Raw genomic sequence first — 22,757 nt, 5'->3', positions numbered from 1 at the left:
CAGAGTCCTGACTATGTTTTTATCAATGTTTTTTTTTATAGACACAGGTTTGATATCAAACTATTAGTACTGGAAATGACACATTATATATTCAAATCCCAAATACTCTGCCAAGAAGACTCCTACAAATAATAAACTTATATAGTAAAGCGGCAGATCACAAAGTCTCGTAGGCAAATGTTGGAGAAGAGAAAGAAATAATAATAATCTCATTTACATTTATGTTACAAATATTCAAGTACCTAGGAATCAACTTAACAAAGGCATCAAAAAACTCATGCACTGAGAATTAAAACTTGCTGGGAGGAAAAATGGTGACACAGGAAAATAAACACATTTTTTTTCCATTAACTAAAATTATTAATTACCATTAACAATTTTACCACTACACTCTACTGATTTAACCCATTTCCCATCAAAATGCCTATGAACAGGAATCAGGAAGAAATCACGGGTAGTCCAATTTTATACCTAGTGTCATTTGACCCTCTTGAAAAACTTGGGTGTAGCCTTGGAGGTGATAAAGCTTCCCTGAATGTGACCCTGGTGGTCCCTAGCACTAACATGTATCTCCGACAACTTTGTCCTCAAGCTTAGCATTCAACCATCTGCCCTACTGGTCAAGTTAGTATAGAGACAGACCATAAAAACTGTATGTTTTCTCTAAAGGTTTGATAGAACTCAAAATAACCAAAGCCATACTGCAAAAAAAAAAAAAAAAAACCCAACTTGGAGAATCTCATTATTTAACTTACAAATGTACTACAAAACTATTTTGTGATCAAAAGGTCAGAATTGAATATCTAAGGAAAAATAGCCTTACATATGGCAACTAATCTTTAACAAAATAGTTGAAAACATGAAATGGAATAAATGGAGATTCTTCAAGAAATGGTGGGAAAACTGGGTAATCACAAGTAAAAAATTAAAGCTGGATTCATATCTCACACTTTACACAAAAATAAATTCAAAGTGAAATCAGAGACTATGTTCTCAGACCAGAAACTATGGAGTATATAGAGAAAAATACAGGTAGAAACCAAGACTTGTACCTCAAAGTTGTCTTGAATGAGATAATATCATTTTCAAAGGCAAATAATAATAATAGTGTAACTACAACAAATTATAAAATTTCTACCTGGCCGAAGATGCACAGTATAAAACTAAAAGAAAACTATTGAATGGGAGAAAATTTCACACCCAACATTATCAAATAAAGGGTTGATTTTTAAGATATATTAAGTACTCACAAAGATCAACAAAATATATCCAAAAATTCTACAAGAATTTAGAGAAGTGAACAGACACTTCTCTGAGGAAAACATACAGATGACAAATAGGCACATAAAAATTGCTCATCACTTATTAGAGAAATCAAAATAAAAATCAAGTTGACAAGGAACTTTCATCTCACACTAGTGAGAATGGCACATATCAAAAATGCTACACAAAAATCTGTGTTGACAGAGGTGTGGCAGAAAAGGAATTCTCATCCACTGCTGGTAAGAATGCTGTCTTTTTCAACACCTATGGAAAGAAGTATGGAGATTTCTTAATCAACTAAGAATTGAGCTGCCATATGACTCAGCAATTCCATTTCTGAGTATCTACGTTGAAGACACAAAAACATTGATTCAAAAGGACATAGTCACACTATTATTTATTGCAGCATTTAGTATGCTATAGAAGATATAGACTCAACCTAGATGTCCAACAATAGACGAATAGATTATGAAGATGTAGAATATACTTAGTGGAATGCTATACAGCTGCAAGTATCCATGAACTCATGCAATTTTCAGTAACTTGGATGGAATTAGATTACATGTTAAGTGAAATAAGCAAGAAGGAAAAACAGAGGGGAAGAAATTCCAGGTCCTATTCAGGGGACCGTGGGAGGTATTCCCACAATATGCAGGCTAGCTGTAGTAAACTGATCGTTCATGAATCTGAGAAGAGATACTGCTCAGATCACTGGGGCTACACGTGATTCACAAGAGGCGTACAGTGCCTCAGGTCTCAGGATCTAGTGTATGCAAGGCATGCACTATAGCTTTTTTGAGATATATAGCTCTGATATCTCAAATTCACCCCTAAAAACTGGTTTTAAATAGCACAATCTATATAAGTAATGCAGTTCCACAGATATTCAATGTCCAAAAAATTTAATAGCAAATAGCACTGTAGCTCTGTAGCACTGTCATCCTGTTGTTCATTGATTTTCTCCAGCGGGCACCAGTAATGTCTCCGTTCATGTTTGTCACATGCTAGTGTAGCCCAATGGTGTCTGCTCGCTCCAGAAACACAAAGTGAGAATTGTTGTTACTGTTTTTAGCTTATTGAATATGCCTTGGGTAGCTTACCAAGCTCTGTCATGTGGGCGGGATACTCTCGGTGACTTGCCAGGCTCTCCGAGAGGGATGGAGGAATCGAACCCATGTCAGCTGCATACAAGGCAAGCGTCCTACCCGCTGCGCTATAGCTCCAGCCCAATAGCAAGTAAATAAGGTAAAAATTTTCATATGAAAAATATATATATACTTAAATCAATTTTTTTAGTTATCTATATCTTGTCAGTGATATTTGATTTCTGCCTTGATTTTTTTGTTGTTGTTGTTTTTTTTTCTTATTGGCATCAAAGGGAGGCTGCTGGGAGACTGGTCTGGGAGAGCTGAGGACCACGAGATCTTCTGTGACCTGGAGAGAATGTGCATTGCCACGTGATTGGGTGATCCATGATGACGTGGTTCTCAGACTCTGCCTGTGTACCTGGGACCTATCTATTTGGGCAGAAATTGTCTTTTTATTCCATCTCTTATGTAAATGGAATCATTGGAATTTTATTCCATTAACTTTTCTAAAGGGAATATCTGATGGATAAAACTAAGATCTAATTCCTTTTGATCTTATTTTCCTGCACACTGCTTTTCTACATATTCACATGCTCAGCAAGAAGACCATCATTTTCATGGTAGCTGACTATAGTTTACTATTATTGAGTAATAGTAGTTTACTGAGTGTAGTAATATGTTATTATATTCTCGGTTGGGCTGGAGCGATAGCACAGCGGGTAGGGTGATTGCCTTGCACGAGGCTGATCCAGATCCGATTCCTCTCGGAGATCCTGGCAAGCTACCGAGAGTATCTTGCCCGCACAGCAAAGCCTGGCAAGCTCCTCATGACTTATTCGATATGCCAAAAACAGTAACAACAAGTCTCACAGTTTGTTGTGAGACATTACCGGTGCACTCTCGAGCAAATCGATGAACAACGGGAGTACAGTGCCACAGTGCTACAGTGCTGATTGGCATAATGCATCTTTTTATGTAGAAGCATTATTATGATTATATGCCTTACCTTAACTACTGAAAAAAAATAATTGTTTTCTACTTGCCTTTTCAAAAGATATTTACATACTTTCTAATGCTGTTCTTTGTTCCTGATTATTGAGTATAATAAATAGTAAAACCAGAAACTTTGATGTTCTAAATTTGTGTAATTATGTCAAATGAATATTTTTCTCAGTTAACATTTTTTTAAATATATAATGTACATGATGCTTTTCCTCTCACATTCACCTGTACTCAGGGCTTTATTTCTGAAGAGTGACCATATGTGGTGCAAAAGATGGATCTCATAGCCTGCATGCAATACCCCTGAACTCTCTTTGTCATCCAACTATTTTCAGTGTTTATTAGTATTTTACACAAAGAAAGATTTTCTTAATATTTATGATGGGATGTCTAAGTAATACATAAAAATTATAACTGTTTCATAATATATTCCTTCTATGTTGAGATTCAGTAGCATCAGCTATGATCATGTGTGTTAGTTCAAAATGTAGAATCATTATCATAAAAGAAAGCCCATGCTCTGCTTGAGAGTTTAGAAGTTCTAATGGAGTGTCGTCCATTTATTGACATTTCAAAAGATCATACGAAATGTCATTAACGAGCATCCTTCAACCCACATCCTTGTCTGAATATGCTGGTCAATGTATAAGGACCTGTGACAAAGACAGGCCCACCGACTTTGAGTGGTATATAGTTATAAAATAATTTTTCTCCCCTATTATTAAACCTGCACTCCATGAGATTCTGAAATCACAATATAGAAATTCAGTTATAAATTGATTTGGATTGTTATTGATGACCGACTATTTATTATTTATTTAAAATATTTAAATATTTGATTTTGAAAGGATGAGGCAATGTGAGCCAAGTTGTCAATCTTTTCTGAGTCTTAGAAAATATTGCTTCCTCTCATTCCTCAGGGGTGGAGTGATAGCACAGCAGTAGAGTGTTTGCCTTGAAGTCGCCGGCCTGTCTAAGCCGAGTTCGATTCCTCAGCCCCTCTTGGAGAGCCCGGCAAGCTACCGAGAATATCTCAGCCACATGGCAAGGCCTGACAAGCTAACCGTGACTTATTCGATATGCCAATCACAGTAACAACAAGTCTCACAATGGATACATTACTGGGCCCGCTCGAGCAAATTGATGAACAACAGGAGGACAGTACTGCAGTGCTACAGTGCTCATTCCTCAAGTATAGTCTACTTAATATTTCATTACAAATAATAATCAGGAGTCAAAGAGATTGTACAATGGGTAGAGTGCTGCTTTGCACATAGCCAACAGGGATTCAATGCCCAGTGTACCACATGGTATCCTTGAGCCTGGCCAGGAGTAATCCCTGGGTACAAAGCCAGGAGTAAACCCTTGAGCACATCTGGTGTATGGTCTAAAAACAAACAAAAAAGCAAAAAATAAGATTATATCAATGACTGCAAACTATCCAAGGGTATACATTATGTTGAGCACTGTTTTATGTTTAACTGTGTATTTTTGTTGTTGCTGTTTCGTTGATTTCTGCCTTCCATATGTGAATTAAATATGATTTTTATTTATCCATATGACTATATTTTAGCACAAATTCATTCTAAGCTTAAAAAATAACAAAATGCTAATATTTAATTCCATATCAGGTAGTATATAGACTTCCTATAAATATATGCACATGTCATATGTATCATTTACAACTGAATGGATACTGACTTTGAAATTTTTCTCTTTTTGTTTTTCAAATTTAAAACAAAGTTCATTGCAAATGGGTAGTTATTGGATGTTTTTTCCACTTAAAGTGTACTTTCATCATTATCCATCATTTTTAGTTCCATAGGAATCTTTCAGAATATTTTACTTTTTACACTGAAATAAAGAGATAAACATGAAACATACTTGTAAAATATTATTTGTAATAGTGTTTAGAAGCTGAATTCTTAGTACAGCAAACATTGTGCTTGCCATGAACAAGGCCAACTCTGGTTCAATAAAAAGTAAGTCCTAGAAATAGGCAATAATTTAATAGATGTTTCTCTAAAGAAGATATAGAAATGGCTATAACTCACATGAAGATATCCTCATTGGTCATTAAGAAAATTAAAATTGTGAACACAACAAATTGATATTTTATACATGCCAGGATGCCTCAAGCAAAAAAAAAACAGGCAAAATATATATTGGCGATTATGTAATTATATTGAAAAATTCTCTTTTGAGTATTCGTAGCATAGTAATTTTGGAATACAGATTTGGAGTTTATCAAAAATAAAACAAAGTAGCCAAAATAAAAAAAGCAGTGAGTCTAGCCTTAAGAGAATTAAAAGTTAAGTGTACTCAGAAAATATTGGTTAAATCGACTGATCTATTTAAATTAATTTTATATTTTATTTTAAATTTGAATACTATGAAATTTGTAATCGTATTGCTTGTAATTTTTTGTGTGTATTTTGTGCATTCGTGTATTTTATTGTAATGAAAATATTTTTAAGAGGGAGGGGATTTATAATTTAATTCTTATTTTATTTTCTCATAATACTGAACAGAAGCTTTAGCATCGTTGCTTAGGGTTACATTATATAACGTCAATATTTTAAAATGTCAGATTTTAGATCTGAGTGATAGTACAACAGGTGAGGCATTTGTCTTATACGTGGTAGATTCAGGTTGAATCTACAGCATCACTTGTTATCTTTTTTTTTTCTTTTTGGGTCATACCCGGAGATGGACAAGGGTTATTCCTGACACTGCACTAAGAAATTACCCCGGAGGTGCTCGGGGGACCATATGGGATGTTGGGAATTGAACCTGGGTCAGCCGCCTGCAAGGCAAATGCCCTGCCCGCTGTGCTATTGCTCCAGCCCAACAATAATGTAGAAGAGTAAGAAAAGAAAGCTTTCTCATTATGATCATGTAAAAAACTCAGATATCTAAGATCAATTAAACCGGAGGTGAAGGATTTAGTAGCACTGTCTTCCCATTGTTCATCGATTTTTGGGCCCCTTAACATCTCCATTGTGAGACTTGTTACTGTGTTTGGCATATTGAATATGTCACAGGTAGCTTGACAGGCTTTGCTTTGCGAGCATTATACTCTCAGTAGCTTGCCGGGTTCTCTTAGAGTGTTGGAGGAATCGAACCCGGCTCGGCCTGGCGGGCCGCACAAGGCCAATGCCCTACCGCTGTTGTATCACTCTAGCCCGAAGGGTTTAATAAAAATTATAAATCATTTTTGAAAATCTGACACAAGGAAACAAAAAAAATTTCTTGCTTATGGTGTGAAAAATTAGCATCGTTAAAATTATAATTTTACCCAAAGTATTCTGTAGAGAATATCATCACTATCAAAATTCCCATGAAAGTCCTTAAGGATTTTGAACAAATATTTCTAAAATTTGTATGCAACTATGAACTTGCCAGGACATCTTAAGCAATTCTGGGAATAAAGATGGGAGCAATTTATTCCCTGATGTTAAACTATACTACAGAGCTATAGTAATCAATGCCACATGGTACTGGAACAAAAGCTCTCAGATTAATAGAATAGAATTGAGAACCCAGAAAAAAAACTCAAAATATTGACTGTTAACTTCAACAAAGGGTCTTGGTATATGTACTGGAGCAAAGAAAGCCATTTGTACTTGGAAAACTGGATAGGCACATGCAAAAATATGAAATAAGACACTTATATATGACATTTACAAAGGACAATTCAAAATGGATTAATGTTCTGGATATTAAATGTGTGAATATATACCAAGGAGGGGCTAGAGAGATAGTAAAGTGGTCAAGGCACTTGCCTTTCACGAGACCAACCTGGAGTCAACTTTTGGCATCACATATGGTTCCAGGACCACTACCAGGACTAATCTCTGAGCACAGAAACAGACGTAAATCCTGAACACCACTGGGTACGGCCCTCAAAACAAAATATATGTATATTTATAAATCTATATATTTATAAATACACACACATATATACATATATATACAATATAGGTAGAATGCTCAATCTTAAGTAGAATTCTCTAAGATCTTGACTTCAGAGGATTCATCATCAATAATACCACCCAACTAGGAAAGAAAACAAAAGCAGAAATAAACAAATAGGACTATATCACAAAAGTGTTTCTGAACTGCAAAAGAAATGAGGCTTAAACTAAAACAAGATTGCAAACTTCAAAACTATAATGACACTGGCCATATACACTTCCTGTTCACATATGTTAAAGATATTTATTTACTTAGCTGAGAGTAAGAAAATTCTTTTTATTGTGTACTTGAAGGCTTCCTTAACTTGATTGTTTCTCAAGGTATAAATAAAAGGGTTCAATGTAGGTGAAACAGAAGAAATGAGCAGGGAAACCACCTTATTAACGGTTACTTCTTCCTTTGATGTAGGATTCATATAGATGAAAATGCAGGTGCCATAGGTGATGGAAACCACAATCATGTGAGAGGAACAGGTGGAAAAGGCTTTTTTTCTTTGCTGAACTGATGGAAACCTAAATATTGTCTTGATAATGTAAGAATAAGACAAAACTACACAAGTTAGAGTCACATTCAGAGTAATTACAGCACAGATTATAACTGTCAGTTCCATGAACCATGTGTCTGAGCATGAGATTTTTACTAGGGGAAATGCATCACAGCCAAAATGATCAATCTTATTAGAATCACAAAATACTAGATTTAAACCCAGGCTCAGAGGTGGAGTTAGTATACATAAACCAGCCGTCCAACAACAGATGATGAAAATCCTGCAGACTCTGTTATTCATGATGGTCACATAATGCAGGGGTTTGCAGATTGCCACATAGCGATCATAGGACATGGCAGCTAATAGATAAAATTCTGTAACTGCACAGAGGTCAGTAAAAAACACTTGGATGACACAAGCATCATAGGTAATGACCTTGTCACCTGTTGCTATGCTATACAAGTATCTGGGTACACAAGCAGATGTGAATGAAATCTCCAAAAATGAGAAATTTCTCAAAAAAAAGTACATAGGTGTTTTAAGGTGGGGATCCACAAAGGTGAGTACTATGATGGTCAGATTCCCAGTTACACTCAGCATGTAAGTGAGAAACAGGAAGATAAAAATTGGAACTTGTAGGTGAGGATCATCTGTCAATCCCAGAAGAATGAATGTGGTTACAGTACCATTTCTCATTCCTGATTTCTTCCTTCTCTCCAACCTGTATGAAACATTCATAAAAATTTTGCATAGATCGTAGATTGTGCATTGTTCTCAAAATTTATATCTTTAGTTTTCTCTCTTTTTCACTCTCTCCACACACACGCATTCAAATAAACAATCAGACATTTATGTCTGTCATCTACTTACAATTCTCCATGTAGTTAAGTGCATCACTGAGAAGGTATAGTGTTGAGGTTACAGTAATGTTATTTGACACAGATTTTTTCATCATTTGAAATAAATCAGAAAATACCACCATTGATTTTAAGTTATTGTTCCACTTTGGGTCTTAAAAAAAGTAATAAAACCCCTCAGGCTTGAAGTGATAGTATAGCGGATGGTTAGGGTGCTTGCCTTGCACAGGGGCCCAAGTGGATTTGATCCCCAGCATCCCATAGTCTCTTAAGCAACAACAGGAGAAATTTCTGAGTGCAGAGTCAGTAGTATCACCTTGTGTGGCTCCAAAACCCAAAACAAAACAAACAAAAGCCTGAACTATTAATACATTTATAATTCACTGTTTTAAAAAAATTTAAAAAATTAAAAATCAAGCAGTACTTATATGTAATATAAAACTTAAGCTCAGTTGAAAGGAACACTCCTTCACTGTTGGTGGGAATGTTGACTGGTTCAGCCCTTCTGGAAAACAATATGGATGATGCTCAAAAAATTAGAAATTGAGCTCCCATTTGACCCAGCAATACCACTCCTGGGAATATATCCCAGAGAGGCAAAAATGTATAGTCGAAGTGACATCTGCACTTGTTTGTTCATGGCAGCACTCTTTACAATAGCCAGAATCTGGAAAAAACCTGAGTGCCCGAGAACAGATGACTGGTTAAAGAAACTTTGGTACATTTACACAATGGAATACTATGTAGCGGTTAGAAAAGATGAAGTCATGAAATTTACATACAAGTGGTACTACATGGAAAGTATCATGCTAAGCAAAATGACTCAGAAAGAGAGGGATAGACATAGAAAGATTGCATTCATCTGGGGAATATAAAGTAACAAAATATGAGATTAATACCCAAGAATAGCTGAGATCATCACCAGGAGGATTACTCCATAGCTTAGAGGCCAGCCAGGCATTCTAGGGGAAAGGGCAGCTCAGATAGAGAAGGGAGCACCAAATAAAGGATATTTGGAGGATCCTCCCAGGAGGGAAGATGCATGTTGAAAGTAGACTATGGACTGAACATATTTGCCACTCAAAGCCTCTTTTGTAGACCACAACACCCAAAAGGAGAGAGAGAATACAAGGGATCGCCCTGCCACAGAGGCAGGGTGGGATGGAAGGGATGGGGGTGGGAGGGATATTATCCATGGTGGTGGAAAATGGGCACTGGTGGAGGGATGGGTATTTGATCATTGTATAATCGAAACCCAAGCACAAAAAATTGTAAATCTACAACTGTACCTCATGGTGTTTAAAAAAAAATTTTTTTTTCGGAATTTCAAAAAAAAAAAACCTTAAGCTCAGCATGAAGACTCTTGTTTGTGGTCTTTGATCTAAGAAATGCTTCATGTTTGTTGGTTTGTTTGATATTTGTTTGGTGTGCTTAGCCCTTTAAATGTTAAACACTGTTTCCTAAACTTCACCCCAGTCCACTGTCTTTCCTCAATATGTGATTACCTTTATTGGATATGTACTTTACCTTTACTGTTAAGAAAAGAGATGTCTAATTTCTATTCCCTCACTCATATTTCATTTAATACATTTTTAATTGTCTCTTTAACCTCAACTGTAGGGTTTGATGCTTTTAATATATAATTAGCATATAGAATTTTAAGTTTTTGTCTGGAAATGAATGGAAATAGCTTCTCTAGACCTACTTTTTTTTAAGCAGATTTGTGTTTCATAATATGCTTACCTAATATACTCTGGACATCTTGTCTGTAGAATATATATATAGAAGTTCAATTTTATCATTTTCAGTAATATCTCAGATAATATACTCAATTCTTTAAATCATTCACTGTCACTGTCCTCCCATTGTTCATTGATTTGCTCGAGCGGGCCCAGTAACGTCTTCATTTTGAGACTTGTTACTGTGTTTGGCATATTGAATACATCACGGGTAACTTGCCAGGCTTTGCTGCACAGGCGAGATACTCTTGATACATTCATTTTTTCAAAAATGGTTTTATCCAATGTAATTTCTATCTATCTATACGTAAATATATAATTAATTTATTTTCCCAATTTTCGCCATACACTTTGTATAGACACTGTGGCTTACAAATTTGTTCATGATGATTTATTTATACTCAATATTTCAACACCAATCCCACTACCATTAGTCCTTCCATTACACAATGTACAGTAACAAAACATAAACATAGAAGGATTAACCTGTAATAATACCTTAGTCGATAGCACAGCAGGTAGGGTGTTTGCCTTACATGTGGCTGACCCAGGTTCGATTCCTCTGTCCCTCTCGGAGAGCCCAGCAAGCTGCCAAGAGTATCATACCCGCACGGCAAAACCTGGCAAGCTCCCTGTGACGTATTCAATACACCAGAAATAGTAATAACAAGTCTCACAATGGAGATGTTACTGGTGCCCGCTCAAGCAAATCAATGAGTAATGGAAGGACAGTGCTACAGTGTAATCTCTTATGTGAGGATGTAATGGCTTCAAGAAGATGAGATACAATAATTCTCAGTACCCCTTTTCTAAGGAAGCATTTTTTTGACCATTTTGTTATCAGATTATTGATAACAAGTAGTATTAAATATGTTATTGAGGGTCTGCTGGGGCAGGTTTAAGAAATGGTTGAGAAAATTAGAGACAATGGTGGCAGGAATATCAAATATATTATCTTTTATAAAACAAACATTTAATCATCAAATTTAAATAAATTGTATGTTTCCATTTATTATCTTTCAAAAAGTTGTAAAAAATTAAGATGCCATTTTGTAATGAGATGCTGTTCCTTTCATCATTAGGCTCTTATTTTATGGGGGGAGTGCATATATTTCCTATGTATATTACATTTATAATTTGAGGTTTAATATTTATGTTACATTTAATGATTATTATATTCAGTTAAATATAGATTATTTGTGTCTCTATGCATAAAATTCCTCAATTTATTTATTCAAGGAAAATTAATTCTAGAAATATTTTCATTAATACAAAATATTCATTAATAAAAATATATTAAGTAACACTAGAAGAATAAAATACATTGCTAATTCTACAAAGGTTTTGCAATCAGCTTTATCATACTTACTCTTCTATCGGTAAGTCAAAATGTCTCTGCTTTGTTTAAACATAACAAATTATAGATTGTTTTGTTAAAAATGTATTTTATTAAGAAATTATGTCTTCGTATTCAGCAGCACATATGGGAATGTTAGAACTCATCTTGTTTTATATGCCCAAATTATAATCTTATTTATCATGCAATTGGAAGCATTATAAATATCCAAATATTTACTTACTTTGTCATTAAAAATACATAAACGGGTATGTATAAGGATTAGAGAAAGCTATGAACTTTTGTCACTGGTGGGATAAGTGATATTTAAAATCACCAGAACATAGAAAAATGCTTCAATAATGTAGAATGACTCCCTTTCAACTTGCAGGATATATATCTGCTTCAATAAACAAATGGTCCTCAGTGACACACAATCAAGTTATTTAATTTTCTGAGTAATGAATTTGGTAAAAACAAGTAGCTAACCAGTGGGGACTGTGTCCTTGGAGATAGAAGTGTGTTATAGTAGATTTGATAACAAGAATTATAACAGTAACATTTATTACAGTTTGCTTTTAAGAAAATATTTCAACAGCATAAGGAAATGTAGTAAAATGGGATGCCTAGATCACCCATTTCCCCAGTGTTTATTTTACTATTTTTATGGACAGCAACATGTAAAAAAATAACATGAACTTCTTTTTAATGCCATGCACAAAATTCAGATTAAAATGAATTAAAGTTCTCATTATCAGACCTGAATCCATAAGTTATATGGAGGAAATTGTAGGCATAACATTTTTCTGGGGGGTCACACCGGGAGATGCACAGGGATTACTCCAGGCTCTGCACTCAGAAGTTACTCCTGGCGTTGCTCAGGGGACCATATGGGATGCTGGGAATCAAACACAGGTCAACCACTTGCAAGGCAAACGCCCTACCCGCTGTGCTATCTCTCTAGCTCCGTAGGCAGAACTCTTGATGACAAAAACTATAGGTATCTTCAAAATAAAAAAACCACTGGCCAAGCAAGTAGAAGCAAAGATAAACAAACAGACTACATTAAATTAAGAAACTTCTGCACTTCAAAAGAAATAGTGACCAGAATACAAAGAGAATCCACTGAATGAAAAACATTATTTTCCCAATACCCAACAGATACAGTGTTTATATCGAAGATATATAAGTTTATATATATATATAAATGGCAATGTCTATGCACCAACATCCAATATCAAAGATATATATATAAATATATATATGGCAAAAAACCAACATCCAATTATGATGAAGGAGAAATTGAGAAGTTCTACATGGAGCTGGAGAAGCTCTATAAAGAGGACCACCCCATCTACAAGATCGGTCACGGTCCTCCCGTTGTTCATCAATTTGCTCAAACGGGCCCAGTAATGTCTCCATCGTGAGACTTATTGTTACTGTGTTTGGCATATCTAATACGTCACAGGTAGCTTCCCAGGCTTTGCCATGCAGGTGAGATACACTCGGTAGCTTGCCTGGCTTTCCCAGAGGGGTGGAGGAATCGAACTCGGGTCGGCCATGTTGGCTGCGTGCAAGGCAAACGCCCTGTGCTATTGCTCCAGCCCATCTACAAGACCATTGTTGGTAATTTTAATCCCAAGATAGGACAGATATATATATGTATGTATATATATATATATATATACTGATCTAATATATGTATGTGTGTGTGTGTAGAAATTTATAAGAAAAAAATACCCTACCCATCAAAAGAAATGGGGTTAAGAAATGAACAGAAACATCCTCAAAGAAGAAATTACAAAAGACCAAAATGCACATGGAAAAAATGCAACTCAAAACAAAAATAAGATATCATCTCACACCACATAGACCTGATAGTCATGTCCAAAAGAACAAGTATAACCAGTGTTGACCCCAGTGTTTAGAAAGAAGCACAGAGAAGGAACAAATCAAGGGGAAAGAAGATAACTAGAAGTAACGGGTGAATAGACATCAGGGCTTCAGTTATACAGATGATATAAGTGAGTGGTATACTTATATATCCAAAAAAAGAGTCCACAAAAATAAAAGCATGAGATCTAAGCTGCAACCACTGAAAGTCTATAATATGCCTGTCAAGTTGACAGGCAGAAATGGGATTTTTGTTATTTTAATTTCTGTCTTACTATCCCAGAGAGGCTGTAATTCTGAGTTTTTTTTTTGTTTTTCTGTTTCTATGGTCATTTTTGTTACTTCCCCAACTTCTGAAGAATGGTCACATTATTTTCCACAACGGCTGGATCAGTCCACAATACCATCAGAAGTAACCGAGGCTTACTTTTCTCCATATCCACACGGCACTAATTTCTTTGTTTCTTTTGATATGTGTTATTCTCACTGTATGTGGTGATAGTTTCTGAATTTTTATTTACATTTACCTGATGATAAGTGACCAAAAGCATTTTTTCATATATCTATTAGCCCTCTCTTTATCTTATTTTAAAAAAATATCTTTTCATTTCTTCTCTTCATTTTGATGGAGTTATTTTTTCTTGGAGCAATAGCACAGTGGTAGTGTGTTTGCCTTGCACGCAGCTGGCCCAGCTGAGCCGGGTTCAATTTCTCCACCCCTCTCGAAGAGCCCAGCAAGCTATGAGAGTATCTAGCCCACAAGGCAAAGCCTGGCAAGCTACCCATGACATATTCGATATGCCAAACACAGTAACAAGAAGTCTCACAATGGAGATGTTACTGGGCCCAGTCGAGCAAATTGATGAACAACAGGAGAACAGTAACAGTGTTAATTTTTCTTGTAAATTTTTATCAGTGCTTTCTGTATCTTGGCTATTAACCTTTAGAAGATGAGTGGAGGGCAAATTATTTTCTTCTGATCTATGGGGTGTTCTTACTCTAGCTACCATTTCTTTTATGGTGCAGAAGCTTCTTAATTTAATGAAGTCCCATTACTATCAACAAGCTGTCATTGTTCAAATTGTGATCTGATTTCATCCTTTAAATAAGCTTTATATTTTTATATTTAAAAATGTACTGAAATATGGATAATCTATTCTCTAGTAAAAAGATCCTTTAAATTTTCTGTATTTCATAGACATCTAGAGTTTCTCAATGCCGCCATTTTCCCATGTTGCTGCAATAGTGCCAAAGAGCTCCCAGTTGGTGGTCGTTCTGGGAGTTCTTTCCTTAAACTTTGCAGCCATTTCTCCCTGCTCTGTCATGCAGAATTTTGCATGAAGGAGATGGTGGTCCAATACCGTTTGAAATTTTGGCACAACAGTGACATCAGTCAGGCAAAACTGTCAACTGAATATGATGTGGTCAATTTCCTTGTGGAACCGTCTACCAGGAGACTCCCATGTCCAACGTTTAGATTTGGCCTTCTGGAACTGTGAATTATCATGGATAGTCTTGGTCGACATGTTGAACTCAGACAGTCTCTCACCCTGTTCGCTCCACTCTAGGCCTTGGGTCCCAATGTGGAATTCTTTGGCTGATCTTCTCTGTCCTATCTTGGCATTAAAATCACCAACAATGATCTTGTAGAAGGTGTAGTTCTCTTTATAGAACTTCTCCAGCTCCATGTAGAACTTTCCAATTTCTCCTTCATCATATTTGGATGTTGGTGCATAGACAACAAAGATAGAAACTGCTGCTCATGGCTAAGTTCGTGTTGACAAAGACATTGACACCACTGACGCCTCTTTTGTCACATGTTCTGAGGAACAGTTCTTCTCCAGTGTTGAAAACGGCATTTTGTGATGCCTTCTTATCTTGGTCAGACCAATGATGCTGTACTTGATCTTTCGCGCTTGTACCATCAGGTCCTTGATGGATGCATCTGATGCCAGCATACATGCATTGAAAGTACAGACTGTCATTTTTGTCCTTCTTTATTTTGGCAGCTTAGTTCGGCCTTGAGATTTTATCAGCCTCTCCTTCCTCATCCTTCTTAATGCTGTCGTATTGGTGGTTTTTTCAGGGTCACGGGAATGAGATCCATTGTATTTACTGGTTTTGGCATATGGAATATGCCACAGATATCTTGCCAGCCTCTGCTGTGCGGGCGGGACATTTTCAATAGCTTGCTGGGTTCTCTGAGAGGGATAGAGGCTTTTAGTTTCGGCCTCTAATTGCCCTTGCATGTTTTCTCATGGTTCAAACCATATGTCAACCCTATCAAATATGGTGTGGTAATCTTGGAAGATGGGTATTAAGTGTTTGCTTGGACCAGGAAGAATCCTGGAGTGTGGTGGCTGGGTAGTGGAGGTAGTGGAGGTCTGCTGATGAGGTATTTGTCTGGAACCAGTAGGAGGGTTCTTCTGTGTGTAATTCTTGGGTTGCTGGAAGTTGGTGGAAGCAGACAGGGCAGGGTAGGGTGAGTCTTCTGGTTTCAATCCCTTGGTTGCCAGAGATTGGTGGGAATAGGCAGAGGATCTCTGTTCCTAGGTCCGTTGAGTCTGGAGTCCAAGGTCACAGAGTTCCATTTACCTGGTTCTGTTGGACTTCACTTGTGCGTGAGTCTTGGTCAGAGCATCAGGAAAGTGTCCTGGAGATTGATGGTGGCTGGCTAGTGGAGTAATAAGATCGACAAGTTCAGCACCTCTATAATTATGTGAGGAATGCCAAGAGAGAGATAGCCACAAAAAGATCCCTGTCTTCAAAAACTCTTGAGCACATTCACCAACATGGCTTGGCGCAAGCCTCAGGCAATTGCAAGCAAATGTCTGAGCTCGCAAAGCAGTGCAGAGAAACAATAAAGTAAGACCTCAAAGAGAGAAGAGCAGCAGTGCTGGCCGATGCAGCAAAGCCAGGAAAAGCATTCGCAACGCCCCTCTGTCCTTCGCCAAATACAAGATCAAGATGACTGTCCCTGACGTCCTGATGTATCTACCACAATTTACAGAAGGGCAATGGAGATTATTCATGACTTCTACTCAGATCTCTTCAATAGCCATGTCCACCTGCCCACATACCAAATTCCGCAGGATGGATATGTCGTTTCCAAAGTTCTCCCTTCTGAAATCTGACACGCCATTTCATTGGTAAAGAATCAAACAGCACCCAGCCCAGACAAGGTCAGATCTGAACACCTGAAGAACCTGCCTTCAGTACTCCTCAATACACTGCCTCCGCTCTTCACATGCTACCTGTCTGAATGCAAGGTTCCATCCCAATGGAAAACCAGCAGGTCTGTTCTGCTGTACAAGAAGGGAGACATCCACGACATTGGCAACTTTTGCCTGATCTGCCTGTTGTCTGTCGTCGACAAGCTGTTTGCTCCAGTCATCTTGATTAAGAATGGCAGAACACTAGATGAAGGACAACCATGCGAGCAAGCCAGTTCCGCAAAGGATTCAGCACTATCGACCATATCCACCCAGTAGCCAAGTTCATTGAGGTTTCTCGGGAGTTCAAGATGCTGCTCTGTCTAATGTTCATTGATTTAAAGAAGGCCTTTGATTCTGTTGAGACTGAAGCAGTCATCGAAGCCCTAGCCAAATAGGGTGTTCAAACTCAATACATCAGAATCCTCTATGAGTTGTATTACAGATTCACTACCAGGATCTCACCATTCTACAAGGAAGTGATCTTCCATGTCAAGAGAGGGGTTCAGCAGGGTAATACTGTTTCACCAAAACTCTTCAGTGCCACCCTGAAGATCATCATGCGATGACTGGAATGGGAAGGACTGGGAGTGAAGATAGATGGTCGGCAACTACACCACCTCTGCTTTGCTGATGGCATCCTTCTAATAACACCAAACATTAGCCAAGTGGCACAAATTCTGGCCAACTTAGACTGTGAGTGTGGAAAGGTCAGACTACAGTTGAATCTCATGAAGACAATGTTTATGAGAAATTGACTCGTTCCTGATGTTCCATTCGCTCTCAATGGAACGAACATCTCCGAATGCAAAGTTATGTGCACCTAGGTCGAGAATTCAACATGATGAATGCCCTGGCACCTGAATTGCGCAGGAAGAAGAGAGTGGCTTGGAACACCTTCAAGAGCATTGAAGAAATAGCTAAGAGGACGATAAACCTCCCGCTCCAGGCACATCTCTTCCATTCCACTGTTCTTCCTGCATTAACATATGCCTCAGAGACCTGGGCCTATGAAATAGGATGAGAATACTATTAGGATCTCCCAAAGAGGAATCGAAAGAACTATGCTTGGAGTATCACACCTCTCTGAAGTGAGAGAAGGAATCTGTAGTTCCAACCTATGTCGACAATTGAGAATACGGGACACTGTCTCATTTGCCAAGGTGTCGAAAATCAGATGGGCTGGACATGCAATGCAATTTGAACATGAGTGCTGGACTAGAGCCATTACTGACTGGATTTCATCGGATGTCAAAAGATCGTGTGGCTGCCCAACTAAGAAATGGTCAGACTTCTTCATCAAGACCCTGAACAATCAATTTGAGGCTCTTTATGTTCCTAGAACAAGCAGACGCCATTGAGCTACACTAGCATGTGGCAGGCATGAATGGAGACTTTACTAGCGCCCACTTGAGCAAATCATTGAGTAGGAGATGTCAAGTGATCAAGTGATCAAGTGATAGAGTTTCTCATGTTCTTTTATTTGAAAAATCAAAAAATTAATTATCATTCCCTCCACAATTTATTGTACAGTGTCTGATTTAAACCAATTAAATATTAGAAATACAAATGCAGTTACACAAACCAACCCGTATGTTCTTATATGTTCTTACATTTTGTTCCCCAAGAACTGCAAATAGTAATTCCTGAGTGCAGAGCAAGGGATGAGCTCTGGGAATCTTTGGATATAGTCCATAACCAAACTAAAAAAAAGTAGAATAAAAATTGAGAAAAATTTTATTATTTGCTCAGAGGGGATATAAAATATTACCTAAATATTGTTTAAATATGGAACTTAGAAAGCATTTATTGTAATTATTCTTAAATTCCTCTTAACTTTTCCAAAGAAATCTAATGTCTTTAGCTTACTCACCGTTAATAATATATATATATATATATATATATACATATATATGGCTCTCAGTCTATTTATCCAGAATACATGAGAAAGGATAAAATTATTAAGACTCAAGCTACTCAAGAGACAGTTTTTATTAAATGACTTTAGTTAACTGAAAACCTAGAGCAAAATTGTGATAAATTTAGTAATTAAAATTTTACATCATTACCTAAATCTGAACATAAGATAGTATCAAAGCCATGCATAAAACAATTTCTAATTAACTCCTTTAAAGCTAATTTAAAACATTTGTGCTTAACTAATCCTGTATTGAAAACTCTCACAAATATTATGCCATAATTAGGTTGAGACTTGGGAAATATTTCCAGTTTCTAATTATTAAAATTGGTGTATACTTTGCTACAGGAAATCTAAAGGGACATTGTATCTAGGGATTATAAGATGAAGAAATTTTGAAATGTATAAAATACCATGAAATGCTTGCCTTTTGTCTTTTCATTTAATCAAAATAAAATTTTTTATTTTCTTTTTCCCTGATAATCAGTAATGATAAACATTTTTCCATATGTCCATTAGTCATTTTCTATGTGTTCTTTAAGAATGTATCTGTTTATTTCCTTCTCTCTTTTTTGATTTCTTTCTTTTTTTGGTTATTGCTATTGTTGTTGAACACTTAAAGTGCTTATATATCTTGGAAATTAGTCTTTTGTTGATGCATGGTGTGCAAATATTTTCTCCAAGTCAGCGTGTCTATTTATTTCAGACCCCATTTCTTTCTGTGTCCAGAGAGTTTTTTCATTTTATATAGTCCCATTTATTTATTCATTTTTTAAAACATGAGTTCATACCACTGAACACTCCTCTAAAGTCAAGATGTTGCAGAGTCTGCCTATATTTCATTAATGGCTTTTATAGAGATAGGTTTTTATATCAAAATCTTCAGTTCATGTTAAGTGTAATCAGAAAGTAAAATATAAAAACCAGAGGATCTTGCTAATATGTATAACTCAAAGAAAGAAAGAAAAGTACTGGTAAATCCCCAAAGAAAACTAATGCTGAGACAGGATTTATAAAACTGGGAATTGAGGAGGCTAAAAGGATTGAAGGGAAACAATATCAAGGATTAATATTAGTAGGATCTTGAAATACTTGTGGTGGGATTGGAGTGGTAGCGCTGAAAGTAAAGAAAAATGGCATAAATATAATTGTAAACCATTCTATTTCAATTAAACCATGCTACTTGAATTAATTTTGGCTGGAGTGATAGCACAGTGCGTAGGGAATTTGCCTTGCACGTGGCCGACCCAGGTTCAATTCCTTCGTCCCTCTTGGAGATCCCAGCTAACTACCGAAAGTGTCTCGCCCTCACGGCAGAGCTTGGCAAGCTCCCCATGTCATATTCGATATGCCAAAAACAGTAACAACAAGTCTCACAATTGAAACGTTACTGGTGTCTGATCGAGCAAATCGATGAACAACTGTAGGACAGTTACACAGTGCTACAGTGCAGTATGTGAATATATTACTAGACAAATATCAAAATATGTGTGACTGTCATAAGCACTACTCATATTTTTAAAGAACTGCAATCTGTATTGGGAAAACATAATTTATGTACACTATTATTTAAGAAAGAACATATAGATCAGTAACTTGGTGATTATACCTAAATTTAAGATTTATGAGGTATTATTAATTATATGATAACTTTAATGTATTAAATATTCACTGTGCCTAAAGTACATGAAGAAGTACTTTCAATTGTGTAAATGAAAAATTGCAGTAGTTAGGTGACAATGATGGTGATTGAGAAAAAATGGAATGATAAAGAGCAGAAGCAAAATTAATAAAGATTAGTAATATAATGACAAATGACATATATAGATATGAAAGATAAATATTGTTAGATGAAAAATAGGAATATGATTTAAATTTTATATTATACTAGAAATAAAGAAATAAAATGAGTCAAAGGAGAGGAACAGGTACAGAATTACTTCATTCATTTGTGGTATATAAAAATAGTATCTAATAGAAGACTAATGTCCATGGCCAGGGAAAACAGGGGCTAGGAGGACTGGTCAATTGTTGGAACTAACCACAAGTGTGTGGGGGGCTGAGGGCAGATAAGATGCAGAGGAGACCACTATTACAATAATACTAGGGAATGATCATGCTGGACTAGATCTGAGTGCTAAAAGTAGGTGAAGGGATATTCTTGATAACCTCTCAGTATCAATATTGCAAACCACAATGCCAGAGAGAGAGATAGAGAAAGAGCAAAGAAGAAGAAATAAGAAGAAAGAAGAAGAAGAAGAAGAAGAAGAAGAAGAAGAAGAAGAAGAAGAAGAAGAAGAAGAAGAAGAAGAAGAAGAAGAAAAGAGAGAGACAGAGACAGAGAGAGGGGGAAAACAAGTGCCTGCCATAGAGGCAAGCAGTTAGTAGGGGGTGAGGGAACCTGGGGACATTGGTGCTGGGAAATGTACACTGGTGGAGGAATGGGTGTTGTAATGCTGTATGACTGAAATCTAATCATGAACAGCTTTCTAAGGGTCTATCTCACAGTGATTCAATTTTAAAAAAGTAAAAAGAAAGAAATTAATTCAAGAAGTGTTTTCAGCACTTATTTTAAATAAAATATTCACATTCAACCATATCCATAAAAAAGACTTTTTCAATAATTTGTTTAAATGTTCACTCCTGGCAGTTCTTGGGATATTGTGTGGATTGCCAGGCATCAAACCCAGTTCACCAGTATCACAGCCTATCATTTTAAGTAAGCTTCCAGAATTTCATAAATGCCCATTTTACCAGACAACTAGAATTTATTGAAATTAGTAAAAATATAAATTGAAGTAACAATTTTTCACAAGGCAGAAAAAACATAGTATGGAGAAAGATAGATGTCTGTAAATATGAAACACAATATTTTCTGTAAGTATAAAAAATCAGTCTTTTTAGATATATTCTAAATAATAAAAGTATTATAAAGCAATTACTAACTTCACTTAGTCCCTTGATATTTAGAACTTTCACATTTCTGTACGTTGTATAGAAAGTAAAATGTTCACTGCCTTTTTGAAGAGGTATAATAATTCTGTGAATGCTTGAGTGCTGAGCTTTTAATACAATATTGATATAAAGCCGTAGATATCTGTTTCTTAAATATAGTTTTATCAAAATATAAAAGGCACATTTTTAGTTTAAGATTCCTAAAGTCCACAGATGAACTTAAGTCTCCAACAGTTTTTGAGACTTTATCATGTGCTTTGGACTGATTCAACAGGAAATCACGAATTTGCATTTGGGGAGGGAATGAACTTGGGCTACACTGTAGAATGTTCAAGGGTTACTTCTATCTAGTTTGGGAGACCAATTAGGGTGCTGAGAATTTAACCCTGGTCATCTTATCCTATGTACATCTCTCCAGCCCACAACTTTTGCATTTTGACTACTTAAACAGCTATGACTAAAAATAGCAAAATGACTCGAACCTAGCTTAAATTCTAGAGTTATCACTGACTCACTTCACTCCCAGGTTCTGAGAGCCAGATGAGATATCTATGATGGTCTACTGATTTATTCTACCAGGTGAAAAGATAATAATTTTTAAATACAAGTTAAATTTTCTTTAGCAAAAATATTAAAACTAAGCAAATTTTAAATGTGACATCTGTAGTAACCTATTAATTTTGTCAGAAATACTTTGCCAATGAACAGTATTTAGAATTTAGATACTAAATTTAGAAATTTTAGAACTGGAATGATAGCACAGAAGATAGGGCGGTTTGCCTTGTATGCGGCTGAACTGGGTGCGATTCCCAGCATCCCATATGGTCCACCAAGCACCATCAGGAGTAATTCCTGAGTGCATGAGTAACTCCTGCTCATCACTGGTGTGACCCAAAAAGCAATGAAAATAAATAAATAAATAAATAAATAAATAAATAAATAAAATCCATAAGAATAAACTTTATAAAAATAAATTTAGAATTTTTGATGTATTCTTTGGGATATTTATAGTCATAGTCATAGTTCTCC

General features: G+C 36.2%; 1 protein-coding gene across 1 annotated transcript; it reads right to left on the bottom strand.

Annotated features, from left to right (window-relative positions):
* Positions 1–7,578: 7,578 nt before the first annotated feature.
* On the bottom strand, positions 7,579–8,514 carry LOC130024808 (olfactory receptor 6C2-like). The gene has a single exon (XM_056115590.1). The coding sequence runs from the start codon at positions 8,512–8,514 to the stop codon at positions 7,579–7,581; it is 936 nt and encodes a 311-aa protein (XP_055971565.1).
* Between the last annotated feature and the right edge of the window lie 14,243 nt (positions 8,515–22,757).

The sequence above is a fragment of the Sorex fumeus genome, unplaced genomic scaffold (assembly GCF_029834395.1).
Source record: "Sorex fumeus unplaced genomic scaffold, SorFum_2.1 ptg000029l, whole genome shotgun sequence".
Lineage (NCBI taxonomy): Eukaryota > Metazoa > Chordata > Mammalia > Eulipotyphla > Soricidae > Sorex > Sorex fumeus.
The sequence above is the reverse complement of the archived record's forward strand: the minus strand, read 5'-3'. Positions and strand labels throughout refer to the sequence as shown.